The following is a 27,401-nucleotide window of genomic DNA, read 5'->3' on the forward strand; positions in this document are numbered from 1 at the left end:
TTCAAATATAATTTCAACTATTGTACATTTTTTTAAAGATTTATTTTCTTTATTTCTCTCCCCTTCCCCCACCCCCCGCCGTTGTCTGCTCTCTTTGTTCATTTGCTGTGTGTTCTTCTGTGTCTGCTTGCATTATCAGGTGGCACTGGGAAACTGCATCTCTTTTTTGTTGTGTCATCTTGCTGCGTCAGCTCTCTGTGTGTGCGGTGCCACTCCTGGGTGTGCTGCGCTTTTTTCACATGGGGTCGCTGTCCTTGCGGGGCAAACACCTTGCGTGTGGGGCACCCCTACGCGGGGGTGCCCCTGCATGGCACAGCACTCCTTGCATGAGGCAGCACTGCGCGTAGGCCAGCTTACCACACCGGGCAGGAGGCCCTGGGGATTGAACTCTGGACTCTCCATGTGGTAGATGGACGTTCCATTAGTTGAGCCACGTCTGCTTCCTGTTGTACAATTTTTAATGGTATTAAAAAAGTTTGCAACCATCAATAGTTTGTGGCACATGTATATATTCAATTCGTGGCACCTGTGCTGTGGAAGCAGCATGCCAGTTGGGAAGGTCTGATAAAGTTACTCCAGTAGGGGAATGGAGGGGCAAAGGAACTGTGACTGTGTGCAAGACTATGATTGTAGTGACAGCGGAATGTAAGCTGGATAGGGTGGGAAATGGGGGGTGGGTTTGCTGAAGATAAGGAATTGAGTAGAGTTTAATGTATTGGAAGTGTCTCGAAGTTGAAAAAATGACCTTAAAGATAGGAGAGAGGGATGTCTGAGATTGCTTTCAGAGGTCCAGGTGGTTATAGGTGATGACTGGAGATGTAACTGTAGTAATTAGTGGGTGGATGGCCAAGATGGAGTAGATAGAGATCTCTGAAGGTGAAGAGGTCAAGGAAGTGGGAAGCCAGGATGTTGGAAGGTTTGCCCAGTAATCACCAAAGTTATCCAGGTTGATGACGGCAGGAGATGGTGGAAAGGAAAACCATGAGCCAGGTGCTTCAGTAAATGAGGAAAAGTGACTCACAGATGACAGAGACATAGTCGCACAGTAGGAGCCTCAAAAAGAGCAAGTTTTTTTCTTTTTCTCATCTTCTTTTGTAATAAGAGGGAGAAATGATCTTGAGTTTAGCAGTGAGTCTGAGGACACCTCCCTACCTACTGGCCCCAAGGTATTTGTGTGTAGGAAATTATAGTTATCTTTTAAGAGGCCTGCAAATGAAACAAGTGTTCTCAGGAGGTAGCCACATCTTAATTTAGGCAGGTGGTTGGGGAAGTGTTCACAAGGAGAGGTTGATGAATTAGGAAAATGCTGATTGCCCAAGTCGGAGTTTCAGAGGACACAGTGAGAAGTTTGATGCAAGAGCAGAGGGAGGGTGGTGGGGAAGTGTCATTATAAGGATGTATGTGTACATTGACATGGAGGTGAGGGTGTGAGAGATCTTGGGTGAATCTGTCTTTGAGTGTTGATATCAGCTTGGTGATTTTAGGCTTAGATGTTGGTGGATGAAGACACTGAGATTTTAAAACATTCTTCATATAGCTAGGTAGTTATTGAGATAGAGTAAGAATCTAGGTCTGGCAGACTACAAAATGGTAGACATTTTCTCTCTGAAGCTACTGAGAAACCAGATTAACAGAGGCTTTTGAGTGCTGCATTGTTTGAGTGATGACTTTACCCTTCCCTTCTTGCCCTTCTATCCTTGACTTTTCCACTTCTGAAGCAGATGCTTTCTCCTAAGTGATATATTTCTTTCATTGTGTGCCTGTATTTTTCACAGGCCCTCAGTTCAGGGATGTTAAGCAGATGGAAATTGTTGAGCAAAATGGCCAAACCTGGTTCATTCCAAATCTCATATAATTTTCATTGCAACATGAGTACTTTGGAAGAAAGGGACACTTGGAGTCTGTTTTTCTAACAGGGAAATTCGACCCATCCACACTGATTCTGATAACTAATATGTTTGGTCTAATTTCTGTCATCTTATATTTATCATTTATTTCATTTCCTTTTCTTCCATTTTATATTTATTTTTTGCTAAATTGATCAAGTTTAAAAAAAACCCTTCCCCAGTAATAAGTTATGTTGGTAATTGCTTTCATATTTAAATCACACGTATTTAAACATATTTATCAATTTACCTAGCTTAAATAATTTATTTTTACCCTACTTTCCCAAAGTGTGACTTGTACCATGCTTTTATGCTTTTGCTTTTCCAACTCCAAATGTTTGATTCCTGGATTTTGTTTAATTTGGTACTTTTAGTTCTGAGCTCTTTCCTTATGATATGCTTTCTAGATTTTAAGAATCCTTTCTTTAATAGCCACAATATAAGCATATTTTAAGATTTAATGAGGTTGTAATAGGTTTTTTGCCCACCACTCTTTCCTTTAGCTTGAGATCTTTCCTCTGATTTAATTTCATTTTTGCTGGTATACTTTCAAGTAGTTTTATCAGAAAGAGAACACAAGTTCTTTGCTCACCTGAAAAAAAAAATATATATATTTTGAGCTACATTGACCTCACTTCCCTGAGTTAGTTCTTTCATTTGTTTTGCTTGTTTTCTTTTTTTCCAGGAATCTTCGACCTCCCATGTGGGAGGCAGGAGCTTTTTTTAACCTTCATATAAGAGTGATCTCTTGGTCAGGTATAGGAACTTAGCTTGGAATAGTCTCTTTTACAGAACTTTGCAATAGTTAATTTTCCATGTTCAATATCAAATTTCGAGAATCAGATTTTTTTCTCATACATGCTTGGAAGTATCTTCTTGAATCTCCTTAAGATTTTGCAGTAGTTTTCATACATTCATTCTTTCAGTGGGAGTCTCCTGGTGTGATTGTGGAGCCTGTTTTCTGTCTGGTAATAGCAAGCTGCCTCATATATTTGTTGGTATATATCCTGACTTTCTAGAATCTCCTCTAGATTCTAGATTCCATTAGTCCCCTTGTAGGAAGTGATTTTTCCTCAAGTGTCCAACTGTGAAGGGGATGACAGATGGGACTTCTCATTGAAGGCAAGGAAGCCTCTTTAAGTTCTAGGGCTATGTTAAGGCATAATTGGTGAAGTTACAGCTCTCTCCTCCTTGTAATCAAGGGAGGCAGCAGTTTAGCTAAATAGGAGGAGTTCTTTGAGAGGCAGTAGTGTGAGGAGGGTCAGCATGAAGGAAGAGTTCTCTTCTCAAGGTGGTGAGGGCATCCACCTGGGCTTAGTGGCTTTGACTCTTTGGATCACCTTCTCATGGGGCCAGTTCCCCCACCTCAGCCTAGTGCTGAAATTTCTTAGTTGCCCCTAGCAGGAAGTTGGGGGGAGAGTGGAATCATAAGTGCACATTCAGGTTCCTTACTTTATAGAATTCCTTTACCAATTGTTTGAGTTTACATTGAAATAATGCTCCAAACATTGTATCCCTGACATTTTTGTTGCCATCTGTGTCTGTCTTGTGGTGACCCTAGATAGGCATGGGGTTTGAGGCTTCCTCAGATTCCCAATGTGGCCTGGCTTTGATTAAGGTATCCACAAATCTTGGGTAGGTGGGTGATGGCTCATTTTTTTCCTTTCTTGCAGAAAATAAAAAGGCAGGTAAAGGCTCCAAAGGCTGCAAGAGGGTAAGTTGGTCCTGTCCTCAGGTAAGATATGTCCATTGTTGGGGGTAAGGTCAGGAGCAGATTGCCTGCCTTGGGAGAGGCCCACAAAAACAAGTAGATGTTGGGTAACTCTGGACAGAGAACTGCTTTGGAATCAGAGGATCTGTTTTTTCCTCTGTTTCTGGGTGACCAAAGCAGAAAATTGGCAGCATTTATTAAATTCCTACCATGAGCCCTTCACTCCTTATGTTTGATTTACCTTGGTAGGGATTATCATAAATTCCATTTTTCAGATCAAGAAACTGAACCTTAGAGAGAGAAAGTTACTAGGTTCAAGGTCACACAGCTGAGATTTGAATCTCTCTGATTTCCAAGTCCTATTTCTCATAGAGAAGGAGGTCAAAATGCCATCTTTGGCCCCAGCTCCTGGATCTCTTGGTCCTTCTGGGAAAGGTGTGGGCAAGTAAGGCTTAGGCTAGAGCCCTGGTTCTCAAACTTCTCAAAAATTCTCAAACTTGAACCTGCCTTCCAGAATTACCTGGAGGGCTGGTCGAAATGTAGATTATTGGGCCCTACCCCTGAGTTTCTGATTCAGTAGGTCTGCTGTGGTATCCCAAGAATTTGCATTTCTAACAAGTTCCCAGGTGATATTGCTGCTGCTGGCCCAAGGACCATACTTTGAGAACTACTCATCTAGAAAGCTTTTCTCTAGTCTTTTAGTTGGGAAACCTTTCCAGCTGTCCCCTCTCCCTTCCTCCATTGCTTTCTTGAAGTCAGTCCCCGCTCACTAGGGGAGAGGGGGTCTCTCCCTAGCCAGATGGACAGATCTCAGAGAACAGAGCCCTTGTTTTTGCCTACTCCTCATGTATCTTTTCCCCCATAGCTATATTTCTGAGCAGCTTTGGCTTTCCAGGGGAAGGGAACTTCCGTGGGTTCATTAGGTCTGCTTGTGATTTTTTTCTCATGTGCTGTAATCAGACTGCAAAACAGAATGGGAAGAAAGCAGCCTCCAAAGTGCCCTCTGCTCAGCTTATTCACTTCAATGATCATGTCAAATGGGAGGCTGAATTAAAGCAGAAGAGGGTAAGCCCTTTCTTTACTTTGAGGGAGAGAAAGGACCTGACTTGAATGCCAGGTTTGCAAAAGTGTTGGATGAAAGGGAAAAGGCTGGGAATTTGTGAGTTGTTGAGGCTGATTGTGGAGGGGGAAAGAGAAAGAGATCACCTTGATATTTGATTTAGTGTTTCCATTTGCTCACCAACTTCTCACCTTCCAGTCTGTTGTTGTCTGGCTTATGGTCCTTTTACTCCACTGAAACTGCTCTTGCCAGCATCACCAGTGTATTCTCTGATATCACGTCCATTGATAGTTTTCTTTCCTCATCTTATCCAGATTCTCAGCATTTGAGACCATACTTTCCTTGAAACACTCTCTCTCTAATTTAATTTGTCTCACTCTCCTTGATGTCCCCTTTCCTCTTTGACTAGTCTTTTTCAGTCTCTTCTGCTGCTTTTTCCTCTTCCTGCTCTTTATTTTTTTAAGATTTATTTTATTTATTTATTTCTCCCTGCCCCTACCCTTCGTTTTTTGCTCACTGTCTGCTGTCTTCCTTTTCTTTTTTTTAGGAGGCACTGGGAACTGAATCAGGCCTCCCATGTGGGAAGGAGGCGCCCAGTCGCTTGAGCAACCTCCACTCCCTTCTTGTTGTGTCTTTTCATTGTATTTCCTTGTTGTGTTGTCATCGTGTTGCATCATCATCTTGTTGTATCGTCATCTTGTTGCATCAGTTCGCCACGCCACCCTCTACATGTCAGCTTGCTGTCTTGCTCATCTTTATGAGGCACAAGGAACCAAACCCAGGACCTATAGGCAGGTGCCCAAGGGCTTGAGCCATATCCGTTTCCCTCTTCCTGTTCTTTAAATGATAGAGTATGCCAGGATCTTGTCCTCTTTTCCCCTTTGATCTTACATGGTGTCCTTTGCCTAGAATGCATTCTATCTCATCTTCACACATACCTCCTTGTTATTTTTAATGCTACTCTTTACCTTCCTTCATCTTTGGATTTTTCTTTCTCTGAAACCCTCTATCTCCTGGTGTTATATGTGCTTTCCCTGTATGCCTGCTCTTCCCACCTTTGTGATGTCACACTGTTACCCCTTCCTTGTTACTCTTGGTTTCCCATCCTTCCCTTAGGCTGCAGACCCAGTTGGCTACAGTCTCAGTGTGTGTTTACTTGCTAGGTAGAGGAGATGAGGGAGAAGCAGCAGGCTGCCCGGGAGCAAGAGAGACACAGACGCAGGACCATTGAGAGCTACTGTCAAGATGTCCTGAGATGCCAGAAGGAGTTTGAGCAAAAGGTGTGAGCATCCTTTGTACCCTGGGTGAACCTGGCTTGTGTTTGCTCATTGCTTTGTGAAAGGAAAAGAGGGAGGGTATGAAATTGTTGGAGGGGAAGTGAGGGATCAAGTGCAGAGAGAATGGGAGACAGTGTGGCAGAAAGGTAGGGAAGATGAGAGAAAAATGTCGGGTGGAGGGGCAGGGGTAGAGATGGAGTGAGGGTATAAGGGGAGAAATGAAAGAGAAAATGAGGGGAGAAAAGTCCTAGGGCTTTTTGCTGCCTCTCTGTCACATATTATTGTTTCACACACACAATACTCACTTTCCAACTCATACTCCCTTTCTAACATATAATATATATTTTCCCCTCTCTGTCCCATATCCTCCATAGATTGTTTTCCTCACTTATACCTCCCTTTCACATTTCTTCTTTATATATCCATGTGTAACACTTAGGCTTCCCTGGTGTTCTTTGCTTGAGTGCACACACAGAAAGGCATACACATATGCTACGTGTGCATTTATCCATTCTTCCAGTTCCCAGCTTTGTTTCCAGATTTGTTTCCCAAATCTACTTTGGTGTGGGCTAAGACTCGTATAACTTCTCAGCCTCCTATGATTTCCAGAATTCTGGCACTTTCTCTCTCTTCCCCTGGATCATGACCATTCTTATTTTCTCCTTTAGGAAGAAGTTTTGCAGGAATTAAATACATTTCCTCAGCTGGATGATGAGGCCACGAAGAAGGCTTATTATAAGGAGTTTTGTAAGGTGTGGTGAACCATTTCTTAAGGCCCTTTAAGGAGGGCACCAATCCAGTCTTATCTCCTTTTCTCTTTTTCCTGAGAAAGATGGAGACTTTTTCTTCATGTGCCTGCACATAACTGCTACCCAGTCTTCTCCCTTCCTTCATCTCCCTTGTCCTCTGGTTTGCAGGTGGTAGAGTATTCTGATGTGATTCTGGAAGTCCTGGATGCTAGAGACCCATTGGGCTGCCGCTGCTTCCAAATGGAGGAGGCTGTCCTGCAGGCACAAGGCAATAAGAAGCTGGTCCTGATCTTGAACAAGATTGGTGGGTGTTGGGCAGGATTGGGTGAATCAGGGAAGGGGCCAGATACTGAGACCCTGCAATGCAGTAATATTCATAACAGTCATGCAAGGTAGGAGTTCTTGTTCCAATTTTCAGAGCCAGGAATCTGGAAGGTAAAGTCACTTGTCTAAACACACACACACACACACACACACACAATGTAGCAGAAGTTGGGAGTGGAATCCAAGCCTCTCTGCCTTTCAGTCCCCTGTTCCTGCCATTTGGGACCTTATAGACAATGATAAACCTTGACTGGACAGTCCTGGAGAGCACCTCTCCCCCAAAGCTAGAAACCAAAGCCTGGAGGTTTGGGAGAGGGTGGGCAAGAGATAATAAGACTTACTCTACAGCCTGCTAGGCAAGGGGGCCAGAGAACACAAGCAGCTAATTTGCCTGTTCTCCCCAGCATGCTCTGGAGGTGCTAATTGGTCCTATAGACCAGGCTGTTCTTTCTAACTCTAATGAGGGAACTGGAGAGGGACTGAGAGGGCCAGCAAAGGTATCTATTTGCAGAAGGTGGGCCTAGCCTTGGGAGTGGGTAGAAGAATCTTTGGAATGAGCCATCAATGTGATGTTCTCCTTACCAGCCGCATCTGTTCCTAATTTCCCCAGACCTGGTCCCCAAGGAGGTTGTTGAAAAGTGGCTGGATTACCTTCGGAATGAACTGCCAACCGTAGCTTTCAAAGCCAGCACCCAGCATCAGGTCAAAAACCTGGTAAGCCTGGGTACAAGGACATCTTAACCTCATTCGGGGTAGCCTGGGGCCAGGGTTGGGGGTAATGACTTAGATGAGGACCTAGCCCTTTGGTAATTGAATGAATCTTCACCTTTGAGCTTTTTGCTCTACTGGGTGACTTCGTAATATTTGTTTCAGTTCTTTGCTTCCTATATTATCCCTTTTTAAGAAGCATTTATTTTTCAGCTATGAGGGTTGTACATAGTATCTATTAAGAAATTTGGAAAATATTGAGGAGTAGAAGGAAAAATCACTGTTAAACTCTTAATGGTAACTACTGTTTTTTTTCTTTTTGTGTGGAGTCCAAGTATATTAGCAGTGGACAAATATTAAAACTCAATAGTCATAAAAGACAAAGCCCAAGTAAATACTTCCATTTTAAGAAAACATTTCAAAATGAGAGAGAAAAGACATTTACTGTATAGTTGTGACTTGGAGAATGACAGTGATGTAGTTGGCAGCCACAAGGCACCTCTTGGAAGCTCCAGATCTAGGGGAAGCAGTGGCGATAGATGCTATATCCTAGGGATCCCAGCAGAGGAAGGACCATCACCTGACTTTACAGGGGTAGGCATTTGGTCTCTAATTAAAAAATTAGAGTTACCAACTCTTGTTGCTGAACATAAGGTATGCAGTGGAAATGCCATTCTTGACTTGGCTTATCTGTGTGCAATTTTTTCTGTCCAGTGCTTTGCATCTAAGTTCTTTTAGATGTCTGATGATGATTTGTATTAAGAATACATTACAAAAGATGTATAAATTGACATTGGAAGAGGGAATTTAACTCCCACTATAGAATATTGCTTTTCCCAGGATGGTAATTACCTTCAATTATTTAACAATGTATCTCCATTCTTGTTTTTCTTAAAAACAAATCATACTGCTTCATAATTATATGATTAATACAAAAATATATTTTCTTGTAAAATTGAAGTATTACAGAAACATTGTCTGCTTCTGGGGAGAGAAACTGGGCGCTAGGGAACATCTTTTCAATTTTGTACTGTGTATAAAAAAGTCAATTACAGATAAATCTTAAATATCACACTTTCAATATAAATATAAATTCCAGTCCCCTTTATACATACCACGAAGTAACCAACATCATCATTTTGGTATATATCCTTCCAGACATTTTTACTCTACTTCTTATATACATATATATGTGTCCATAGAAAATAGTTTTTTATTATACATTTCATTCTGGAGCTTCTTTTTTTTTTCTCTTCTGGAGATCTCTATAAAGATCTACTTTTTACTTTTTTTAAAAGATTTATTTATTTATTTCTCTCCCCTTCCCCCCCCACCCCGGTTATCTGTTCTCTGTGTCTATTTGCTGCATCTTCTTTTGTCCACTTCTGTTGTTGTCAGTGGCACAGGAATCTGTGTTTCTTTTTTTGCATCATCTTGTTGTGTCACCTCTCCGTGTGTGTGGCGCCATTCCTGGGCAGGCTGTACTTTCTTTCGCACTGGGCAGCTGTCCTTACGGGGTGCTCTCCTTGCATGTGGGGATCCCCTACGCGGGGAACACCTCTGCGTGGCACGGCACTCCTTGCGCGCATCAGCACTGCACATGGGCCAGCTGCACACGGGTCAAGGAGGCCTGGGATTTGAACTGTGGACCTCCCATGTGGTAGACAGATGCCCTAACCCCTGGGCCAAGTCCACTGCCAAGATCTACTTTTTTGATGCTACATTAAATTAGTTTCAAATTATTCATTGTTATAGTCAGTGCCTCAACAAACACCTTTGCATTTGTCTTCTTGGCACATGGGCAAGTATTTGTGTAGGTTAGATACTGAGAGATGGAATGGCTGGGTCATAAGCGTAATGTATTTTACATTTTACTAGACACTGACAAATTGGCTTCCATAGTGGCTGTGCCAGTTTATATTCCCACCATTGGAGTAATGTGTGAGAGTTGCTGCATCTCTATGCCACTGCCAACCCTTGCTGTATTAAACTTTTTAAACTTTATTAGCGGTAAAACATGGTATCTCACATATAATTTTTTGGCCTTTTTTGATGGCAAAAATGGTGTAAGCATCCTTTTCCAACAGCTGTATTCCACTTGTAGTCTACTTTTTAATGTATTTTTTATTGAAGTGTATCATTCATACCGAACATGCATAAACAATAAGTGTATAGTAAAGACTGTGAACTTACAAAGTAAACATACATAATATCATACAGGGTTCTGATACATCACTCCTCCACTAACACTTTGCACTGTTAAGAAACATTTGTTACAAACTATGCAAGAACATGATCAAAATATTGTTACTAACTATAGTCCCTGTCTTACATTTGGTGTATTTTTCCCCCAACTCACCCTGTTTTTTTAAGATATATTTTTATTACAGAGGTTGTGAACTTGCAAAACAACCATACACGTGTGTAGAATTCTCCTTCACCAACACACCACACCGTGGTGGAACATTTGTTATAGATTATGACATAATATCATCAGACTATTACCACCAAACATGGTCCATAGCATATATTGGCACACTTTTTCCATACACCTCCTATCAACATAGTACATCTTTGGCATTGATGCAAGAATATTATAATATTGCTGTTAACCACAGTCTATAGATCATACCAGTTGTAGTTTTCCCATGCTTCTCCACATTCCTACCACCTTGCAATAGTAATGTACATATGCTCTAGCTCACAGAAGGACACTCTTGCATTTGTACCCTCAACCACAATTCTCAACCACCTCTGGGTTCACTGTGTTATTAAGTCCCTACATTATTCTTTAGCTTTTTTTATTTCTCCAGACTACCCTTTTCAGCCAGAATCCCATTTATAAACCAGTTGCTGTTCACTATAATGTGTTATCAACTCTATCCATTTCTACACTTTCACAGTCAAGTTAATTAAAACTTCTACATACATTAAGCATCAGTAGTTCTTCTCAACCCTCCTCTTATCTCTTAATAACCTGTACTCTAAGTTTTAACTTCATGTGTTTATTCTTTGTATTTCATATTCATGAGACCATGCAATATTTGTTCTTTTGCATCTGCTTACATTGCTTAGTATAATGTCTTCAGGATTCATCCATGTTATCATATGTGTCCCAATTTCATTTCTTCTTACTGAAGCATAGTATTCCATCATATGTATATACCATATTTTGTTTATCTATTCATTGGTTGATGGACACTGGGGTTGTTTCCATCTTTTGGCAATTGAGAATAATGCCGCTATGAACACTGGTTTGCAGAAGCCTGTTTGTGTCATAGTTTTTAGTTCTTCTGGATATATTCCTATAGAGGAATTGTTGGATCATATGGCAGTTCTATATATAGCTTTCTGAGGAACTGCCAAACTGGCTTCCACAGAGGCTGCACCATTTTACAGTCTCACCAACAGTGAAGGAGTGTTCTATTTCTCCACATCCTCTCCAGCACTTACTGTTGTCTTTTTTTTAAATAGTGGCCATTCTACGTGGTATTATATGATATCTCATTGTTGTTTTGATTTGCATTCCCCTAATAGTAGTGATATGGAACATTTTCTCATGTGCTTTTTGGCCATTTGTATTTTCTCTTTGGAGAAATGTCTGTTTAAAACTTTTGCCCATTTTTTTGATTACTAATCATAATAGTTCATGAATAGAATATGAGTAAATCCACTCTAATCCATACTCTATTCCTCCATCCTATGGACCTTAGAATGGTTGTGTCCACTCCACATTTATATCAAGAGGGGGCTTAGATTTGACATGGATGCTGGATGCAATTCTCCTGCTTTCAGTTGTAGGCATTCTTGGCTCCCTGGTGTGGTGGTTGACCTTCTTCACCTCCATGTTAGCTGAGTGGGGTAAGCCCAATAAACCCGAGTGTAGGAGTTAGAAGTCTGTTGAGGCTCAGGGCCTGGCTATCACATGGTCAGTCCAGAGATTCAGGTCCCCTGGGTATGCACTAAACCCCAGCACCAACTACAGTTCCGGTAAAAGTAACAGGAGAGGCTTGTGGACAGAGATCACATCTGAGTCTAGCTCCATCACACAGAAATACAAACTCCAAAGTAGGACCAACTGACATGGCACTGAACTCCATCTGCCATGACCATAGAACCTGTGGGTCTATGTAGCCCTCAGAAGAACCAATGCCTGGGGTTGTATCAACTTTATCTGTCTCTGGGACTCTGGTGTGCATAAGGGCAACCCCTCTGATAGACTCTGGGCTCTTTTTGGAGACTCATGGCCATATAAACTCATTTGTCCTTTCCATTTCCCCCTTGATTCAGGTCAAAAAGCATTTTTAACTCCTGGTATTATATATAGACTGAGTTATTCTGCTGGTCCTAGTTGACCCTTTTACTCAACATCATTTTCTAGTTACATCATCAGCTGGTATTTGGTAGTAATCTCTTGGTGCCAGGAAGACTCATCCCCGGGAGTCATGTCCCACACTGGGGGGAAGGCAACACATTTATATGCTGAGTTTTGGCTTTGAGATTGGCCACATTTGAGCAACACGGAGGCTCTCAGGAGGTAACTCTTAGGTACCCTGCAACTCTAGGCCTTGTTCTTTTTTCAGGTGCATAGGCTTACAAGCATAGTCATTAGTATCAAGGGCTCATTGTTGGACCTTCCTTCTTTTTTGGTCTTTGCTGTTGCACTTGGGGGATTGTTGCTGTTCCCCTAGGGACTGTGATAGAGCTCCCCTGGCTAGGAACTCAGCACTCCCTCAGTTGTTGTTTTTAATTGTAACCACCATGAAAATATCCAAACATTTTTATGTACCCTGGATATAAGCCCTGGAGAACTCCCTTCCAGCCATGTGTCCCCTGTCAGTAACATCCCACACCAGTATTCCTCCCCTACCATTGTTGAACCTTTCTGTGATCCAAAATTTCTTAAAAAATTGAAGCCCAATATATTGCCAGTTTCCGTTAATAATAAAATGGAATATAATGGTGAGTTTAAAGTTTAGCTATAGAATACGTATTAATTTAGAAAAATTAAGGTAAAAATAAATTGGGGTATCAAAAAATTTAAAAATGCAAAAGCTTTGTTTTTGATGTTTTGCATTCCATCACTGCAATAAGTGTTGCCCTTTATGCAAATAGGCAAGGCAGCTTCTTCCATCTTTTCCTCAGAATCTACGTCCATTTTCTTTTTTTCCCCTAATTATTGAGCTTATCTTCACAAAAGATTTGGATCACAGTAATTCATATACAATATACATTACTCCCAGATATCTAACATAAAACCCTTTTCCCTTCCACAGCAATAATCTTTTTACATATTCATACTATATTTACTGAAACTGATGTACAGATATTGAGACAATAGCTTTAAACAAGGTAACATTTGTGTTTACATTGTGGTTTATATTTTAGACTATACAATTTTATAAATTTTTAGTTATCTTATGTTTTATATTATGATTTACATTTTACCCTATCAGCCCCTATATTTTTGGTGTAATTTTACATGTCTTATATCCACCCTTGCGTACTCTTGTGGAACACTTCTACTGCCCACACAGTTACACTGGTTCCATCTATACAATACCTCTTTCCGCCTGCCCTTAGGACCCACAGTGACAGTCAATCTTCATTGCTTGAAGGGCCATGCTCAGAGATACTTGCAACAGTGTTGAGGGCTTGACATGCTCAACTGCCCTAATGCCCTGGGAGCCACCATTTCTCCTGAGAGATTTAATTCCCGCTATTTGAGGGCACAGGTCCTCCCCAGAATGTGAGTATACCTTCACTCTCATTATATGGGTCTCTATCCAATGATATAACCCACTTTGGCAAAATGAGCATTCACATATTCCCTAGGAGCCTCTCCTGCATCAGATTATCCCCTTTAAGCATCTTAAACAGGTAACCTTCCTTATGATATTTTTGAAAAAGTTTTCTCAGCATTATACTTGCAACCAAATACCTGATAATCTCCTATGTTCATGTGTTCCCTCATCCTCCCCCCAATTTCTTGGGCAATATTACCCATCCTCCCATCCCTAGCCCCCCTCAAGCCCGCAAAACCCCACCCAAAGGTAACCCTATGCCCCCATTTTACCCCTTGTACAAATACTTACCTCCAGCTTATAGATTTCACCCATGTAGGTGTCACCTCACATCCTTCCTCTACCCCCCAATTTCCTTTAAGCCTATCATCCAGTCTCTAGCTCTCTGAGGCAGCTTGGTTTACTTATTTCATATCATTGAGGCCATGTAGTATTTCTCCTTCAATGCCTGGGTTGATTCACTCAACGTAAGGTTCTCAAGATTCATCTATGTTATCACATGTGTTTGTAGTGTATTCATTCTTAAACCCGAGTAGTATTCCATTGTATGTATATACCACATTTTATTGATCCACTCATCTGTTGATGGGCATTTGGGTTGATTCCAACTTTTGGAAATAGCGAACAATGCTGCTATGAAGATTGGTGTGCATATATCGGTTTGTGTCCTTATTTTCAGTTCTACTGGCTATGTACCCAGCAGTGGAATTGCTGGGTCATAATGGCAAATCTATGTTTAGTTTTTTGAGAAACCGCCAAACTGCCCTCCAGAATGGCTGGATCCTTCTGCTTTCCCACCAGCAGTGGATGAGTGTTCCCATTCCTTCACATCCTTTCCAGCATTTGTAGCCTTCTGGTTTTTTCATAGCTACTACCAATCTTATGGGAGTAAGATGGTATCTCATTGTAGTTTTGATTTGCATTTCCCTAATAGCTAGAGATTTGGAGCATTTTTTCATGTGTTTTTTAGCCATTCGTATTGCTTCTTTGGAGAAGTGTCTGTTTAAATCTTTTTCCCATTTTTTGAATGAGTTGTTTGTCTTTTTATTTTCGAGGTATAGGAGGTCTTTATATATGCAGGTTATAAGTCTTCTATCCGATATATGGTTACCAAATATTTTCTCCCATTGTGTAGGCTCTCTTTTCACTTTCTTGAGAAACTCCTTTGAGGTGCAGAAGGCTTTAATTTTGAGGAAGTCCCATTTATCTAGTTGTTCTTTTGCTGCTTGTGCTTTTGGTGTGAAGTTCATGAAGCCATTTTCTATTACAAGGTCCTGTAGATGCTTCCCTACACTGCTTTCCAAAATCTTTATGTTCTTGGCTCTTTTATTTCGGTCTTTGATCCATCTTGAGTTCATTTTTGTATAAGGTGTCAGATGGTAATTCTCTTTCATTCTTTGACATATGGATATCCAGTTCTCTAGGCACCATTTGTTGAATAGGCCATTCTCTCCCAGTTGAGAGGGTTTGGTGGCTTTATCGAGTATTTTATGACTATATACATGGGGATCTATATCAGAACTCTCATTTCAGTTCCATTGGTCTGTGTGTCTCTCCTTGTGCCAATGCTGTGCTGTTTTCACTACTGTAGCTTTGTAGTATGTTTTGAAGTCAGGTAGTGTGATTCTTTCAATTTCCTTTTTCTTTTTCAATATGTCTTTAGCTATTCAAGTCCTCTTTCCTTTCCAAATAAATTTCATAGCTAGTTTTTGTAGTTCCTTAAAGAATGCTGTGTTGATTTTTATTGGGATTGCATTGAATATGTAGATCAATTTTGGTAGGACAGAGATCTTAATAATATTTAGTCTTCCTATCCATGAATAATCTCCTTCCATTTATTTAGGTCTTCTTTGATTTCCTTGTACAGTGTTGTGTAGGTCTCTGTATATAAGTTTTTTACATCTTTAGATAAATTTATTCCTAGGTATTTAATTTTTTTAATTGACTATGTAATTGGTATTTGCTTCTTGATTTCCTCTTGAGCTTGATCATTATTGGTGTACAGAAATGCTACTGATTTTTGCGCATTGATCTTATAACCTGCGAGTTTGCTAAACTCATTTATGAGTTCTAGAAGCTTTGTTGTAGACTTCTCAGGGTTTTCTATGTATAGGATCATGTCATCTGCAAATAATGAAATTTTGACTTCTTCCTTTCCAATTTGAATGCCTTTTATATGTGGTTCTTGCCTCAGTGCTCGAGTAAGCACTTCTAAGACAATGTTAAATAGAAGAGGTGATAGTGAGCATCCTTTTCTTGTTCCTGATCTTAGAGGGAAAGATTTTAGGATTTCACCATTGTAAACGATGTTGGGTGTGGTTTTTTCATATATACTCTTTATCATGTTCAGAAAATTTCCTTGTATTCCGATCTTTTGCAGAGTTTTTATCAAGAAAGTGTGCTGTATTTTATCAAATGCTTTTTCTGTATCTATAGGTATAATCACATGATTTTTTCCTTCAATCTGTTTATATGGTGTATTACATTGATTGATTTTCTTATGTTGAACCATCCTTGCATACCCGGAATGAATCCCACTTGGTCATGGTGTATAATTCGTTTAATGTGTTGTTGAATATGGTTAGCAAGTATTTTATTGAGCATTTTTGTGTCTGGGTTCATTAGAGAAATGGGTCTATAATTTTCCTTTCTTGTGCTGTCTTTGTTTGGCTTTGGTACTAGAGTAATGTTGGCATCATAGAATGAGTTAGGTAATGTTCCTTCTCTTTCAATTTTTTGGAAGTGTTTCAGCAGGATTGGTGTTATTTCTTTCCGGAATGTGTTGTAGAATTCACCTGTGAAGCCGTCTGGCCCTGGGCCCTTCTTAGTTGGGAGGTTTTTAATGACTGATTCTATCTCTTTACTTGTGACTGGTTTGTTGAGGTCATCAATTTCTCTTTTGTCATTATAGGCTGCTTATGTGTTTCTAGGAATTTCTCCATTTCCTCTGAATTGACATTTTTGTTGGAATATAGTTTTTCAAAGTATCCTCTTATGATAGTCTTTATTTCTGTGAGGTCAGTGGTGATATCTCCTTTCTCATTTCTTATTTTATGTATTTGCATCTTCTCTCTTTTTTTCTTTGTTTGTGTTCCTAAGGGGTTTTCAATTTTATTGATCTACTCAAAGAACCAGCTATTGGTTTTGTTTATTTTTTCAAGTGCTTTCTTATATTTTCTATTTCATTTAGCTCTGCTCTTATCTTTCTTTGTTCTTTCTTTCTTTCTTCTTCCTGTGGGGTTACTTTGGATTTTTTTTTTTCATGAATTCCTCCAAATGTGTAGTTAGTTCTTCAATTTTTGTTCTTTTTTTTTCTTTCGAATTCTACTCAATTTATTGATTTTTAAAAAAATATTACATTAAAAAAATATGAGGTCCCCATTCACCCACACCGCCCCCACTCCACCACTCCCCCCACAGTAACACTCTCCCCCATCATCATGTCACATCCATTGCGTCTGGTGCATACATCTCCGGGTATCACTACACCCCATGTCCCAATATTCCACACCAGAGCCCACACTTTCCCACGTTCCATCCAGTGGACCATGGGAGGACATACAACATCCAGCAGTTGTCCCTGGAGCACTACCCAGGACAACTCCAAGTCCCGAGAATGCCTCCACATCTCTTCTCTTCCTCCCATTCCCCGCACACAGCAGCCACCATGGCCACTTTTTCCACATCAATGCCACATTTTCTCAATTATTAACCACAATGGTTAATGAATAGGATATCATTAAGTCCACTCTGATCCTTACTGTATTCCTCCTTCCTGTGGACCTTGGCTTGGTTGTGTCCATTCCACATCTATGTCAAGAGGGGTTTAGATTCCACATGGATATTGGATGCAGTCCTCCTGATTTCAGTTGTAGGCACTCTAGGCTCCATGGTGTGGTGGTTGACATTCTTCAACTCCATGTTAGCTGAGTGGGGTAAGTCCAATAAATCAGAGTGTAGAAGCTGAAGTCTGTTGAGGCTCAGGGCCTGGCTATCATATTGTCAGTCCAGAGATTCAAATCCCCTAGATATATCTTAAGCCCCAGCACCAACTACAATTCCAGTAAAGTAGCATGAAAGTCTTGTGAAAAGAGATCCCATCTGAGTCCAGCTCCATCACGCAGAAACACCAGCTCCAAAGAAGGGCCAACTGGCATGGCAGTGAATCCCATCTGCCATGACCATAGAACCTGTGGGTCTCTTTAGCCCTCAAAAGGACCAATATCTGGGGTTGTATCTACTTTATCTATCTCTGAGACTCTGCTCAGCTGTGCATAAAGGCAATCCTTCTGACAACCTCCAGACTCTTTTTTAGAAACTCATAGCCATATGAACTCATTTGTCTTTTCCATTTCCCCGTTAGTTTAGGTCAAACAGCATTTTTAACTCCTGTTATATGTAGACAGGGATATTCTGCTGGTCCGCATTGAAACTTTACTTCAAGGTCATTTTCTAGTTACGTCATCAGCTGGTACTTGGTAGTGATCCCTCGGTGCCAGGGAGGCTCATCCCCGGGTGTCATGTCCCACGCTGGGGGGAAGGCAGTGCATTTACATGCTGAGTTTGGCTTTGAGACTGGCCACATTTGAGTAACACGGAGGCTCTCAGGAGGGAACTCTTAGGCACAGTGCTGCTCTAGGTCTTGTTCTTATTTCAGGTGTATAGGCTCACAAGCATAGTCATTAGTATCAGGGGTTCACTGTTGGACCCTCATTCCTTCCTGGTCCTTGCCGTTGCACCTGGGGGACTGCTGCTGCTCCCCTAGGGACCATGACAGAGCCCCCCTCGGCCAGGAACCCAGTACTCCCCCAGCTATTGTTTTCAGTTGTTTCCACTATGAGTATATCCAAACATTTCCATGCACCCTGGACACATCCCCTATATAACTCCCTGTCAACCATATGTCCCCTGTCAATAACATCCCAGACCAGTATTCCTCCGTTGCCATTGTTGAACCACTCTGTGACCCAAAATTCCTGAAAAGTGAAGCCCAATATAATGTCAGGTTCCCTTAATAGTAAAATGGAATATAGCAATGAGTTTAAAGGTTAGATATAGAATATATATTGATTTGGAAAAATTCTACATCCTATCTTTTTCTTTTCTTTTTTCCTAATTATTGAGCTTCTCTTCACAAGTGCCATAGATCACAGTAATTCATATATACAATATACAGTACTCCCACATATCCATTATAAAACCTTTTCCCTTCCACAGCGATAATCTTTTAACTCATTCATATCATATTTACTGAAACTGATGTACAGATATTGAGACAATAGCTTTCAAACAAGGTAACATTTGTGTTTACATTGTGGTTTATACTTTAGGCTATAAAGTTTTCTAAATTTTTTAGTTGTCCTATGTTTTACATTATGGTTTACATTATTAGTCTGTTGTCCCCTATATGTTTTTAGTGTAATAGTACATGTTTTATATCCATCCTTGTGTACTCTTGTGAAACACTTCTTTTGCCCTCACATTTACTTTGGTTCCATCTATTCAATATCTATTTCCCCCTCCCCTTGGGCCCCACAGTGACAGTCAATCTTCATTTCTTGAGGAGCCATGTTCAGAGATTCTTGCAACAGTGTTGAGGGCTTGACATTCTCAACTGCCCTAATGCCCTGGGAGCCACCCTTTCTCTTGAGAGATACAGTTCCCTCTATTTGATGGCACTAGTCCTCCCCAGGATGCGGGTCTACCTTCACTCTCATTATATGGGTCTCTACCCAATGGTATAACCCACTCTGGCAAAATGAGTATTCAGATATTCTTTAGGAGTCTGTCCTGCGTCAGATTATCCCCTTTGAGTATCTTAAACAGGCAACTTTCCTAATTATATTTTGAAAAGGTTTTCTCGGCATTCTACTTTCAACCAACACCTGACAATCTCCTATGTTCGTATGTTGCCCCACCCTCCCCCCAATTTCTTGGGCAATATTACCCATCTGCCCATCCCTAGCTTCCCTCAAACCCGCAAAGCCCCACCCAAAGGTAACCCTATGCCCCCATTTTATCTCTTCCTTGTACACATACTTACCTGCTGCTTATCGTAGATTTCACCCATGTAGATGTCAGCTTACATCCTTCCTTTCCCCCTCAATTTCCTGTAAGCCTGTCTTCCAGTCTCTAGCTCTCTGAGGCAGCTTGCTTATTTTGTATCACTGAGGTCATATAGTATTTGTCCTTCAATGCCTGGGTTGCTTCACTCAACATAAGGTTCTCAAGATTCATCCATGTTATCACGTGTGTTTGTAGTGTATTTGTTCTTAAAGCCGAGTAGTATTCCATTTTATGTATATACCACATTTTATTGATCCACTCATCTGTTGATGAGCATTTGGGTTGATTCCAACTTTCTGCGATAGTGAAAAATGCTGGTATGAACATTGGTGTGCATATATCGGTTTGTGTCCTTGTTTTCAGTTCTGCTGGGTATATACCCAGCAGTGGTATAGTGGGGTCATATGGCAAATCTATGGTTAGTTTTTTGAGAAACCGCCAAACTGTCCTCCAGAATGGCTGGATCCTTCTGCATTCCCACCAGCAGTGGATGAGTGTCCCCATTTCTTCACATCCTCTCTAACATTTGTATTCTTCTATTTTTTTCATCGCTGCCAATATTATGGGAGTAAGATGATATCTCATTGTAGTTTTGATTTGCATTTCCCTGATAGCTAAAAATTTGGAGCATTTTTTCATGTGCTTTTTAGCCATTTGCATTTCTTCTTTGGAGAAGTGTCTGTTTAAATCTTTTTCCCATTTTTAAATGGGTTGTTTATCTTTTTATTTTCAAGATATAGGAGTTCTTTATATATGCATGTTATAAATCTCTTATCGGATATATGGTTGCCAAGTATTTTCTCCCATTGTGTAGGTTCCCTTTTTACTTTCTTGACAAACTCCTTTGAGGTGCAGAAGGCTTTAATTTTGAGGAAGTCCCATATATCTATTTGTTCTTTTGTTGCTCGTGCTTTTGGTGTGATGTTCATGAAGCCGTTTCCTATTACAAGGTCTTGTAGATGTTTCCCTACACTGCTTTCCAAGGTCTCTATGGTCTTGGCTCTTGTATTTAGGTCTTTGATCCATCTTGAGTTGATCTTTGTATAAGGTGTGAGATGGTAATCCTCTTTCATTCTTCTACATATGGATATCCAGTTCTGCAGGCACCATTTGTTGAATAGGCCATTCTCTCCCAGTTGAGAGGGTTTGGTGGCTTTATCGAGTGTTATATGGCTATATATATGAGGTTCTATATCAGAACTTTCAGTTCGATTCCATTGGTCTGTGTGTCTCTCCTTATTCCAATACCATGCTATTTTCACTACGGTAGCTTTGTAGTATGTTTTGAAGTCAGGTAGTTTTATTCCTCCAATTTCGTTTTTCTTTTTCAATATGTCTTTGGCTATTTGGGGCCTCTTTCCTTTCCAAATAAATTTCATAGTTAGTTTTTCTAGTTCCTTAAAGAATGCTGTGTTGATTTTTATTGGGATTCTATTAAATGTGTAGATCAGCTTCGGTAGGATAGACATCTTAATAATATTTAGTCTTCTTATCCATGAAGAGGGAATATTCTTCCATTTATTTAGGTCTTCTTTGATTTCCTTGAACATTCTTGTAGAGTTCTCTGTGTATAAGATTTTTACATCTTTTGTTAAATTTATTCCTAAATATTTAATTTTTTTATTTACTTTTGTGAATGGTACTTGTTTCTTGATTTCCTCCTGATCTTGCTCATTATTGGTGTACAGAAATGCTACTGATTTTTGCGCATTGAACTTATAACCTGGGACTTTACTAAACTCATTTATGAGTTCTGGAATCTTTGTTGTAGACCTCTCAGGGTTTTCTATGTATAGAATCACGTCATCTGCAAATATGAAATTTTGACTTCTTCCTTTTCAATTTGAAAGCCTTTTATATGTGGTTCTTGCCTCAGTGTTTGAGCAAGTACTTCTAAGACAATGTTAAATAGAAGGGGGGACAGTGGGCATCCTTGTCTTGTTCCTGACTTTAGAGGGAAGTATTTTAGGATTTCTCTATTGTAAACGATGTTGGCTGTAGGTTTTTCATATATGCTCGTTATCATGTTCAAAAAATTTCCTTGTATTCTGATCTTTTGGAGTGTTTTTATCAAGAAAGTATGCTGTATTTTGTTAAATGCTTTTTCTGCATCTATAGATATAATCATGTGATAGTTTTCCTTCAATCTGTTTATATGGTGTATTACATTGATTGATTTTGTTATGTTGAACCATCCTTGCATACCTGGAATGAATCCAACTTGATAGTGGTGTATAATTCGTTTAATGTGTTGTTGAATACGATTAGCAAGTATTTTGTTAAGTAGTTTTGCTTCTAGGTTCATTAGAGAAATTGGTCTGTAATTTTCCTTTCTTGTGGTGTCTTTGTTTGGCTTTGATACTAGGGTAATGTTGGCATCATAGAAGGAGTTAGGCAATGTTCCTTCTGTTTCGATTTTTTGGAAGAGTTTCAGCAAGATTAGTGTTAGTTCTTTCCAGAATGTTTGTCAAATTCACCTGTGAAGCCGTCTGGCCCTGGGCTCTTCTTAGTTTGGAGGTTTTAATGACTGATTCTATCTCTTTACTTGTGGTTGGTTTGTTGAGATCATAAATTTCTTCTTTCATCAATATAGGCTGCTTATGTGTTTCTAGGAATTTGTCCATTTCCTCTGAATTGTCATTTTTGTTGGAATATAGTTTTTCAAAGTATGCTCTTATGATAATCTTTATTTCTGTGGGGTCAGTGGTGATATCGCCTTTCTCATTTCTTATTTTGTGTATTTGCATCTTCTCTCTTTTTCTTTGTTAGTTTCTCTAAAGGTTTGTCAATTTTATTGATCTTCTTAAAAAACCAGTTCTTGGTCTTATTTACCTTTTTAAGTGCTTTCTTATTTTCTATTTCATTTAGTTCTACTCTTATCTTTGTTATTTCCTTCCTTCTTCCTGTTGGATTACTTCATTGTTTTTTTTCTAATTCCTCCAAATGTGCAGTTAGTTCTTCAATTTTTGCTCTTTTTTCTTTTTTGATGTATGAATTTATGGCTATAAATTTCCCTCTCAGTACTGCTTTTGCTGTATCCCATAAATTTTGGTATGTTGTGTTATCATTATCATTTGTTTCAAGGTAGTCATTGATTTTTTTTGAGATTTCCTGTTTGTCCTACTGTTTTTCTAAGAGTGTGCTGTTTAATTTCCGTATCTTGGTGTGAAATCTGGGCCTCTGGCCCTTGCACATTTACAGCTTCACTCCACTGTGGTCAGAGATATTATTTTGTATGATTTCGATCTTTCTGAATTCATTAATCCTTTCTTTGTGGCCTAGCATGTGGTCTATCTTGGAGAATGATTCATGTGCATTTGAGAAAAATGTATATCCTGCTGTATTTGGGTGCAATGATCTGTATATGTCTATTAGGTCCAGCTCCTCTAATATATAGTTCAAAGTTTTTGTTTCCTTATTGATTCTCTTGTGAGATGTTCTGTCCAAAGTTGATAGCGGTTTATTAAAGTCTCCCACTATAATTGTAGAGGCATGTATTCTTTCACTTAGTTTTTCCAGTTTTTGCCTCAAGTATTTCGAGGTGCCCTTTTTAGGAGCATAAATATTTATGATTGTTCATTCTTCTTGAAAGATTATCCCTTTCACTAATATGTAGTATCCATCTTTTTCTCTCACAGTTGTTTCACATTTAAAGTCTATTTTTGTCTAATATTAATATAGCTACTCCTGCCTTTTTTTGGTTATTGTTTGCTTATAAGATTGTTTTCCAGCCATTCACTTTCAACCTCCTTGAATCCCTGGTTCTAAGATGTGTTTCTTGTAGACAGCATATAGATGGGTCACGTTTCCTTATCCAATCTTCCAGTCTGAATCTTTTGACAGGTGAGTTTAATCCATTGACATTCAGGGTTATTACTTTCAAGGAATTATTTATGTTAGCTATATTTTATTTGGAGTTGTGTTTGTCATATTTTGTTTGTTGTTTTCCGTCTCTTTTTGTCTTTTTTGTTGCTCTTACACTCTTCTCCAATCTACCTCTCCTGTTTTTTTCTTTCTTCCTGCAGTACTCCCTTTAGTATTTCTTGAAGGGCAGCGTTCTTGTCGACATACTCTTTTAATTTCTGTTTATCTGTGAGTATTTTGGGCTCTCCATCATTTTTGAATGCTAGCTTAATTGGGTAGAGTATTCCTGGTTGGAAAATTTTTTCTTTTAGTACCTTGACTCTATCATACTACTGCCTTCTTGCCTCTGTGGTTTCAGATGAGAAATCAGTGCTTAATCTTATGGAGCCTCCTTTGTATGTGATGGTTCTCTTTTCTCTTGTTGCTTTTAGAATTTTCTCTTTTTCTTGAGCATTGGATAATTTGACAAGTATATGTCTTGGGGTAGTCCTGTTGGGATTTATTGTGTTTGGAATGCATTGTCCTTCATGGACATGTACATCCATCTCCCTCAGTAGATTTGGAAAGTTTTCAGCCATTATTTCCTCCAACACTCCTTCTGTCTCCTTTCCTTTCTCTTCCCCTTCTGGGATGCCTATAATACATATGTTTGTGCTTTTTGCATTTTCATTCAGGTCCCTAAGGCCCAGCTGGATTTTTTCTTTCTTTTCATTGATCAGTTCTACTATCTGTTTGATTTCAGATGTACTGTCTTCCACGTCGCTGTTTCTCTCCTCTGCCTCTTCTAATCAACTGCTATTTGCTGCGAGTGTATTTTTTATTTCTTGAACTGTGGTGTTCATCCCCATCATGTCTGTTATATTTTTGCATATGTCTGCAATTTCCTCTCCAAGTGTTTTCTTCATATTGTTAATCTCTTCCTTTACTTCATTAAGTTGGTCTGTAATATATGATTTGAGATCTTTAATTACTTGTCCGATGTTCTGCTCCTCTTCCTGGTTTTTAGTTTGTTCATTGAATTTGACCATGTTTTCCTGATTATTGGTTTGCTTTGAAGTTTTTTGTTGCTGTCTGGTCATCATTTTATCTTGATGGGTGTAGTCAGTTCCTTAGCTTCTTTGTCTAGTCTTGGGGATTAATTAGTTGTTTCTGTGTAAGTGTTATGTCTTCTCTTTGTCCCTTTGTTCTTCTTACTGTATTTTCTTGTTGCTGGGTAAGTTCACTGCTCACTAAGTCTCCCGGGCTTCGGCAAAAATGTGCAGCCGAAATGCGGGCTCAGAAGGAAAGGCTGAATACTTCTTTTATTATGTTGTTGAATTCTATCATGTATTTTATTGAGCATTTTTGCATCTGTATACATTGTAGAAATGGGTCTGTAATTTTATTTTTTTGTAATATTTTTATCTGGGTTTTGTATTAGGGTGATATTGGATTCGTAGAATGAGTTTGCTAGCATTCCTTTTTGTTCAGTTTTTTTGAAGAACTTGAGTAAGATTGAATACTTTTTGGAACTCAGTTCTCTGTGTGTGTGGTGCCACTCCTGGGCAGTCTGTGCTTTTTTCACGTGGGCAGGTCTCCTTTTGGGATACACTCCTTGTTCATGGGGCTACCCTACGTGGGGAACACCCCTGTGTGACAGGGCCCTCGTGTGCATTGGCCAGCTCACCACATGGGTCAGGAGGCCCTGGGTTTGAACCCTGGACTTTCTATATGGTAGGCAGACTATCGGTTGAGCCAAATCCGCTTCCCTTTTCTGAAACATTTTTAACTAATGATTAAAGAGCATCCTCAAAATATTACTGCTAAGGAAAGTATCTTACATTTGGTGTATTTTTCCCCCAACCCATCCTATTATTATTTCATTATTTTATATCATTTGTACGTGAACATACATAAATAGTAAGTGTATAGTAAAAATTGTGAACTTACAAAGCAAACATGCAGGTGTCCCATACATCAACCCACTACCACCTTGCATTGTTATGAAACACTTGTTACAAATTAAGAAAGACTATCATCAAAATCTTACTACTAACTATAGTCCTTATCTTATATTTGGTGTTATTTTCCCCCCAATCTACCTTATTATTATTTTTTAAATATATTTTTATGATAACAGTTGTAAACTTACGAATCATACATATGTGCAGAATTCCTATGTAGTACCCCGCTATCAAACACCACACCATGGTGGCACATTTGTTACAGATTATGAGATAATATCAGATTATTACCAGGTCCATAGCTTACATTTGAAAAATATGGAACACTTCATGAATTTGCATGTCATCCTTGTGCAGGGGCCATGCTAATCTTCTCTGTATCATTCCAGTTTTAGTGTATGTGCTGCTGAAGTAAGCACCTTAAATGTCTTTTTAAAAAATTTATTGAAGTATATCATTCATACATGAACATACGTAAACAATAAATGTATAGTAATAGTTGTGAATGGTTACCTCTTCCATAGTTCTTTATTTCTTTATGCTATTTCATCCACTTCTCCCTTCAACCTGCACAACTCACTTTAGCACCTAGGTCTTGCTGGATATTAAATCCTTGGTTGTTAGTTGTTTTCTTCAGCAATTTAAGTGTTTCATCCCATGTCGTCTTTCCTCCTTGGTTTCTCATAAGAAATCTGCCCTTAATCTTATCTGTGCCCCCTCGACAGGTTGACTACTATGCATCTGGGCTTGGTTCATTGGGCTTCTTGAATGTGAATAATCTTGTCTCATTAAATTTTAGAAGGTTTCTGCCTTTATTTCTTTGAATATTCTTCTGCCCCTCTCTGAGACTCTCATAATTCACATATTGATATGCTTGATGATGTCCCTCTGATCTCTTAAGATTTCTTCACTCTTTTTCAGTCTTTGTTCTTTCTTCTCCTTGTCTTCATGTTCACTGAATCTTTCTTCTGCCAGCTCCAGTCTGCTGTTGAAACCCTCTAGGACATGGGTTCTTAATCTTTTTTGTTCCACAGACCGCTTTGCCTGTCAGGTGAAAACCATTGACCCCTTACTAAGTTCACACTATGCTATATATTACTTATTTATTTTTTTAAAGATTTATTTATTTTTATTTATTTCTCTCCCCTTCCCCCTCCCCCCTCCGCCGGTTGTCTGTTCTCTGTGTCTATTTGTTGCATCATCTTCTTTGTCCGCTTCTGTTGTTGTCAGCGGCACAGGAATCTGTGTTTCTTTTTGTTGTGTCATCTTGTTGTGTCAGCTCTCTGTGTGGGCAGTGCCATTCTTAGGCAGGCTGCACTTTCTTTTGCGCTGGGCAGCTCTCCTTACAGGGCACACTCCTTGTGCGTGGGGCTCCCCTATGCGGGGGACACCCCTTCGTGGCAGGGTACTCCTTGCACGCATCAGCACTGCGCATGGACCAGCTCCACATGGGTCAAGGAGGCCTGGGATTTGAACCGCAGACCTCCCATGTGGTAGATGGACACCCTAACTACTGGGCCAAGTCCACTTCCCATATTATTTAATAATTATATCCCACCTGCACCAACATGCCCCTATAAGAATTTTTTTTTTTTAAATTTCAGTTCAAGCTCATGGACCCCTTGTTAAGAACTCTTCTAGGGAATTTTTCATTTTAGTTATTATAGTCTTCAACTCTAGTATTTCTGTGTGGTTCCTTTTTATAATTTCTGTCTCTTCATTGAGATTCTCATTTTGTTCATTCAGCTTTTTCCTGATATCCTTTAGTTCTTTCTTCATGGTTTTCAAACTCTGTGAACTTAGTGAAGTTCATTTTTCTTTTTTTAAAATGTCTTTGTCCAGTATGTCTTTTTCTGGGATAGTTTCTGAATTCTCTTCTTCCTTTGGATGGTCCATCATATATTGTTTCTTTGTCCTGTCCATATATTGTTTCTTTGTCTGTGTCTTTTGTTGCATTTATTCCCTGAGCTATCTGTTCCTTAAGTTTGTTTCCAGCCAGCTAATGATAT

At 39.6% G+C, this 27,401-nt stretch overlaps 1 protein-coding gene and 1 non-coding gene across 7 annotated transcripts in view; one reads left to right on the forward strand and one right to left on the reverse strand.

Moving 5' to 3' along the window:
- GNL3L (G protein nucleolar 3 like) overlaps positions 1-27,401 on the forward strand; it is a 51,953-nt gene that overhangs the window by 4,548 nt on the left and 20,004 nt on the right. For 5 of the 6 annotated variants that reach the window (XM_058291066.2, XM_058291067.2, XM_058291069.2 and 2 more), the window contains 6 exons: positions 3,560-3,600; positions 4,558-4,662; positions 5,821-5,937; positions 6,603-6,686; positions 6,852-6,987; positions 7,618-7,721. In XM_058291066.2, coding sequence (XP_058147049.1) covers positions 3,560-3,600; positions 4,558-4,662; positions 5,821-5,937; positions 6,603-6,686; positions 6,852-6,987; positions 7,618-7,721 — 587 coding nt within the window. The remainder of the gene's footprint in view (positions 1-3,559; positions 3,601-4,557; positions 4,663-5,820; positions 5,938-6,602; positions 6,687-6,851; positions 6,988-7,617; positions 7,722-27,401) is intronic. The other variant, XM_071213198.1, reaches the window with a different exon arrangement.
- Positions 25,705-25,811, reverse strand: LOC111764981 (U6 spliceosomal RNA). Its single transcript, XR_002797452.1, has one exon. It is a non-coding gene; the product is annotated as a U6 spliceosomal RNA (small nuclear RNA).

The sequence above is a fragment of the Dasypus novemcinctus genome, chromosome X (genome assembly GCF_030445035.2).
Source record: "Dasypus novemcinctus isolate mDasNov1 chromosome X, mDasNov1.1.hap2, whole genome shotgun sequence".
Classification (NCBI taxonomy): Eukaryota; Metazoa; Chordata; class Mammalia; order Cingulata; family Dasypodidae; genus Dasypus; species Dasypus novemcinctus.